Source organism: Poecilia latipinna, unplaced genomic scaffold (assembly GCF_001443285.1).
Source record: "Poecilia latipinna isolate Pla-1442-1.1 unplaced genomic scaffold, P_latipinna-1.0 Scaffold478, whole genome shotgun sequence".
Taxonomy (NCBI): Eukaryota; Metazoa; Chordata; class Actinopteri; order Cyprinodontiformes; family Poeciliidae; genus Poecilia; species Poecilia latipinna.
The window spans coordinates 400,564-406,546 of NW_015113094.1; the positions used below are offsets into that span (position 1 = coordinate 400,564).

A 5,983-nucleotide genomic window follows, 5' to 3' on the forward strand; every position below is an offset into this window, starting at 1 on the left:
GTGTGTGTGTGTGTGTGTGTGTGTGTGTGTGTGTGTGTGTGTGTAGTCTGCCTTCCTCTTTAGTTTTATTTTTGCTCTTTTTAGCTGATTTTTCCCTATTCACACCTATAAAACTAGACACAAAGCAGTAGAAGAGAAAAACCTACAAAGCGTAATAAGAACATTGCGGGTGGGCAAAGAAGATGCTGTGCCGTGATGTAGTTCTCTATTTTTCAAAACAAAGACAACAGACACAATCACAATTTAAGGACCAAGTTCTGAAGAAGAGAAAGCAGCTGCCATGTACCTGCTGGAGGGCTTGTGCAAGTGGGGCTTCGGATTGGTTCGAAAGTGGGATCCATGTCAAGAATGAGTTGATTGAGACTTTCCAAGGTCATGTCAAGATCGTGGTCAACAAGGTGAAACTCTGGCTTAGAGACACCAGGTGGCTGAGGGACATTTCCCTGTGAAGAGTCGAGGCAAGTGGTCTGACCCACTCTCAGAACATGGCAGGGTATCACTTTGGACATGCCTTCGGCTGCAGGCATCATAGTAGAGGGAACCGCTGTCTTCTTAAGCTGCAAAAGGCACAAGAAGAAAAATTAAGATTATATTTGCTTTAATTTTGTGTGCTTAACGTGACATCATACATTTTAGAGGAACTTGTTTGTGCTTCTCTGCATTCGCAGTCGGGAAAAACTCACAGTCTGCTTGAAACTCATTCGCTGTCTTACTTCTAAACCTCGACTGCTTTTCTATGAAACAGTAGAAATTTACTGATGATATTTACTTATATCATCAGTATAAGTACATTTATTCCAGGAGTTTAATTCAAATATGAAGTTTATATATCATGTGTTCCAAGGTTTCTTACAGAAAGACTGTTCTATTTCTGTTTTCTTTTTTTATCAATTAATCTGATTATTGTGACTTAAAGTTCATGAAAACTTTGAAAATTTAAATATTACAGAGATAAGTAAAAAAGGATTTTTAAAAACCAAAATTTCGTAGTTTGATCATGTGACTGACTTGACAGTTGTCCAGCAGACGGTCAGTGTCCCCCTCACTGTCTGCACTTCCCTTTTGCAGAGGGAAGCTCAGACTTCAAAAGATCAAGAATCTGACTGTTTAAACCGAGCTGAGTTAAACTAACAGAGAAAAACGCTGTTTTTAGAAAATTGGGAAGTAGAACCTGTCCAAGGTGTGAACTGCAGATGGGGTCAGAGCTTCAAGACTAACCACACACAGGCAGACCCGCAATGCGAGCGCTAACAGTCATATTTATTGTGCTAAGTCCCTAATGAACCAGAGATCATGCCAGAAGTGTCTTTCCTGGGACAAAAAATAATAATCCTTTAGGAAAATATTGTAGCTTTTCAATCTTCTCTCTAATGGCAAGATTTATGGGGACGCTAATTTGCTTTTCCAAAAGAATTTGGTAAATTCCCACACTCCAAAGGTACTAAAACCTGCTTCATTGAGAATGGCATCACTGTGATTGGATTGGTCAGTAAACTCAATTAACGGAAAATTTATTTCAACAAAGTCACAGGCTGATCACCGCCACGCCATCTTGCATTGATGCAGGAATTCGAGCAGTAAATGTCTGCAAAGGTTTTCAGAGGATAGTCTGTGCAGCGCACATGTGCATTTCAGTAAACCCACAGTTCCTCTATTAATCGGCATTTTTTTCCAACATTACAACTTTCTGAGAAACAGCAAACCATAAACCATATTTCTCAAAATGAATAGAAAGTTAGTGGTGGCTCAGATACTTTGCAAAAGGCTTTGCATAATCTAGCACAAGTCATGTTGACTTGTGCTAGATTATGCCATGTGTGGGACAGCATGGCTGAAATAAAATCCAAAAATAATATAGTTCACACCTTGAAGAAACAAAATAATACTTATAGTAATATATATCGCCAGTGTAAAGTTTGTTTTTCTTCTTCTTCTTCTTCTTAACTGGTGTAACCATTAAGTTGCCGTTGCATAGGCTGGATCAAATCGCAATAAGTCAGGCCTCCAGGGACAAGTTTGTTGCCTTATGTATAAAACCACTACATGAGTAATTACATGCGGCAGAAGTGATGCATTCAAGTGCTGAAATCTCAACCGGGCTGAGGATCCACACCCTCTGACTCTGCTCGCCAGGCGCTTCAGACAAGGCGTGGCGCTGATTGCGTAACTCAGGTGTTACTGGCTGTTACCACGGCAACATAATGTTTACCCCGCAACAGTTCAGCCTTAATGGGTGTGGTTTATAGGTGAACGAATGAGTGTTGAAACTCCTATCATATTATTGCCATCATTTTGAACTTTCTCTACTTTTGATCAGCCGCTTTGCTTCTGCCAGAGACAGAGTGTGTGCCGTCCTGCTGCGGGTCAGCTCTTAAACTGTACAGAGATTTTATTTTTTTTTTTATATTTTATTTTTTATACAATACAATTTCTTTGCTTTAAATTAACTGTTTTGAGTCTCCATGTTTGATGAATGTTGAAATAGAAAGTATATTCTAATAAAAAGAGTTTTCTTTTATGTAGTGCAAATATCTGATACTGTAGAGTAAGGTAGGCATTAATACTACATGTATTAAAACACATTCACATTCCCAAAATTTTGCACTATATTTAGTTTCCCCACATTTTTACACTTCATTATTTTTACTTATGTTGTATCTAAGTCTTAAAGCTGTAGTTCTATTTTATGTTTTTACTCTAGCAACATGCTTTGAATAAGTAAAATCCCCCCACCCCACTTGAATATACATCAACATTTAAAAAAAAAAAAAAAAAGTAATCTTACCTTGAATTCCTTTGCTCAGGTTTCTGCTGTTACTGTCTCAGGTAAACCACCCACCTCTCGTGTTGCACGCTTTTATTAATGCAATCCCAACCCTTTTCCCCTGGAAGCCTATCAGCAGCTTGACTCAGTGGTCCCTGCCTTTTGAGCTGATTATATCATATTACCAGAGTTGCATACATGCCTGGTGGGTTGGTTTTTCTATTCCCAAAAGCACAATCAAAGCACACAGAAGTAAACCGGTGTTTCTTACTTTGCTTCAAATATTCATACTCAAATATTTAGAGCATGGTGAAATGTTAACCTTTTTAGTGTCTGTTGTCTTTATTAATTACAGCCCATAATGCTTTTTGTGCAAATTTCACTGGAACATTTCTTCTTATGTTTTCTTTTCATGTCTGAGCTCCTATTTGTTGAAAACATTTAGAATGAAATATAAAACATAAATAATGATTGTGAGAACAAGGCGAAATAGCTGTAATAGTAAGTCGTAAAACATTACATTACACTTTTTAATTTTCCCTAAGTATACCGTTAGAATACGTTGGGTTAAGGATTCCTGGCAGCTGGACTTAAACTGTAGTCCAGTTTAATTCCAGACTATTTGATGATTACTAATAGTTTTTTAATATTTCCTAAGACTTGGCGCCCGTGGCTATGACCAAAGTAATGTGATGTTATATCAGGGCTTCGCTTTGCTAAGGCGTTATGATTCAGCTGAGGTGTGGCAGCCGTCTGTAGCCTTGAGATTTATTTAGAAGTTAAACACTTTACAAGGCACAAAGGTCCAGTTTGCTAAAATATTAAAAAGATGTCAACTTTTACAACTATTTTTCAAAGTATTTTGAGCGTTTTGGAATACATCTCCGCTATGTATTTGTAGAAAATAATTTTTATTTATTTTTTTTCCGTTTCTTTGCAAAACATTTCAAGCTCTCTGTCCCTGGTAAGGACAAACATCCCGCAGCACAATGTCGTCACTATCGTGTTTTGCTGTGGGAATGGTGTGTTTAGAGTGATGAGTGTTGTGAATTTCCAACCACACATACCCTGTTGCAGGTGAGCCAAGAGATTTAGCTGTGGATCTCTGCATCTCCTCCAGAGTTACCATAAACCTGTTTGTTGCTTCGCTCATTATTGTCCTTCTTGGCCAGTCGGTCAGTTTTGATGAGTTGACATAATCCTTGTGTGTTTGGGTTTTGGTTTTGATTGGGTTTGTGCTTTTAACTATCTCTGAGTTCTTTAGTATTCTTAAAGTGATTTTCATGAATTTAGTTGTCAATTGTAGGCATTAGGCTTTTGCCATATCTGTGAGATTCTGACATGGCAGGAAACTCACAGCCATGTCAGTGAGCTGAGTTTCTTGGTTTGCTCTTGGGTTCTGTTGTATGTGTGTTTCAGTTACTCATGGGTTTGTGGTTCCTTTGTGTCTAGTTTAACTCCCTCTTTATTAATTATTCACTTCCTCTCGTCCTCCTTGATTTCTCTCTGCTTCAGTTGTTCCAAATCTCTCTGATTAATCCACCCACATCCAGTGTTCTTCTCCTCTCTTCCCTCCTTATGTAACATCAATGTTTTTAGTGTTCTTTACTGGTTCTCCCTGCTATTTTCTATGCTTTGCTCCCCCTGTGGCTCTCTTGTAAATTGTTTTTGTTATGAATTTCTTTATGAATCAATGAATCAACCAATCAGTAAAAACTCCTGCTGCTTATTTACTTTATCCCTGACCTCTCTGCTGTATTTATGGTGAACTTTTTCCATATTTACTTATGAGCAGCTTTCTACAGGTCTGTCTCATAAAATCCAAGTTAAATACTCTAAAGTTGTTTTAAAATGGCAAAGATGTGAAAACGTTTAAGGGGTGTAAGTGTAATGACATGGATAATTATGTGCATTTGTTGAATCTAATGTTACTTGTAAACTAAACAGCAGCATGTTCCTATTTTGTGTTTTATTTCCAGTCAGTATCCTGGGTTTCTCTTGTTGTCTGTTTTCCCCCTTTCTCTCTTGCCAGTTACCGCACCTATTCCTTTTGGAGTCACTCCCACCAGTATGTATTTTTCCTTTTGTTAGCTCATGCTTTGTGTTAGTTCTTGTTTTGTCCTGTGCCAGGTTCAGGTCCTGCGTCATCCGTTCTGGATTCCTGGTTTTTAGTTACCTGCCTGGCAGCTTGTGATTTGTTGTAGCTAAATAAAAGTTCCTCTGCTCTTACTCGACCTCCCTTTGCCTCCCGGCAAACGTTCTGGTCCTTGTTTGACGCACTGCATCACACGCTCTTATCAAAAGTTTCCAATTTTTAAGAATGATCCCAAATACTTACAGTGCACGCATATTTTATATAAAATGCGTAATCCAAAAGCAGAAAGTGAAATGCTAAAAAAAAAAGCCAGCTTCTTATTTAAAGTAATAAACTTAAATCTGCATTAGCTTCATCTGCGAACTTCATCCTCTCCACCTTGTCTTCGCACAAGTAAATTATTTTCTGCTGCTGCTAAGTCAAGATATACAAATAAAATTTGATTGATTGATCGAAGCTAATAAAGACCTTTCCTAAGGTTTTCTTATGTCAACCTAAACTATAACAGCCTTAAACAATGTACAATTGTTTTGGTGATTTCCTGTGACTAATGCCTTTCTGTGCACATCAGTCTGACTGTAGATAAGAGTTTGATGATGGGAAGAGGTGAACCCATCTTGTCTTCGAGGATTCATGGTAAATCCTGACGTCTGCTGTGAGGAAATGAGTTTTAAGGAAAGGAATGCATGCGTGTGAGAAATTTCATAGGCGTCTTCCTCATGTAAAGGATGTGTCGCAATGGTCTATAAAGTCCCTCGTAAAAGTATGCACACCATTTAAACTTTTCCACATTTTGTCACGTTACAACCGCAGCCATCGATGCACATTTCACTCGAACCGCTCTGATGCCACGATGTTCCACTTTTGTAAATAATGCGTTACGATCTATCAAATACTCTAAGCTCGTAGATTTTTCTGCTGTATATATTTCGTTGCAGCCTTTGAGTCATCCTAGAAATGTTGATCTTCTGATTCTTTTCTGAAACAAAACTGACTGAAAGTAATTTGTGTTCTCAAAGAAGCCATCTAATCAATCTGTAAAAATCTTTTTCCAAAATCCTGTGGAACAGCAATGGTTAAAAAAAAAAAAAAAAAAAAAAAAAAATTTGGAAATTAAAAAAAGG

At 37.8% G+C, this 5,983-nt stretch overlaps 1 protein-coding gene across 1 annotated transcript in view; it reads right to left on the bottom strand.

Annotated features, from left to right (window-relative positions):
* LOC106951889 (tensin-4) overlaps window positions 1-2,865 on the bottom strand; it is an 18,741-nt gene extending 15,876 nt beyond the window's left edge. Inside the window, exons 1-2 of the mRNA XM_015039654.1 lie at window positions 2,786-2,865; window positions 287-557 (exon numbers count right to left, since the gene is read on the bottom strand). Of these exons, the coding sequence (XP_014895140.1) occupies window positions 287-530 (244 nt within the window). The 5' untranslated portion in view covers window positions 531-557; window positions 2,786-2,865. The remainder of the gene's footprint in view (window positions 1-286; window positions 558-2,785) is intronic.
* Between the last annotated feature and the right edge of the window lie 3,118 nt (window positions 2,866-5,983).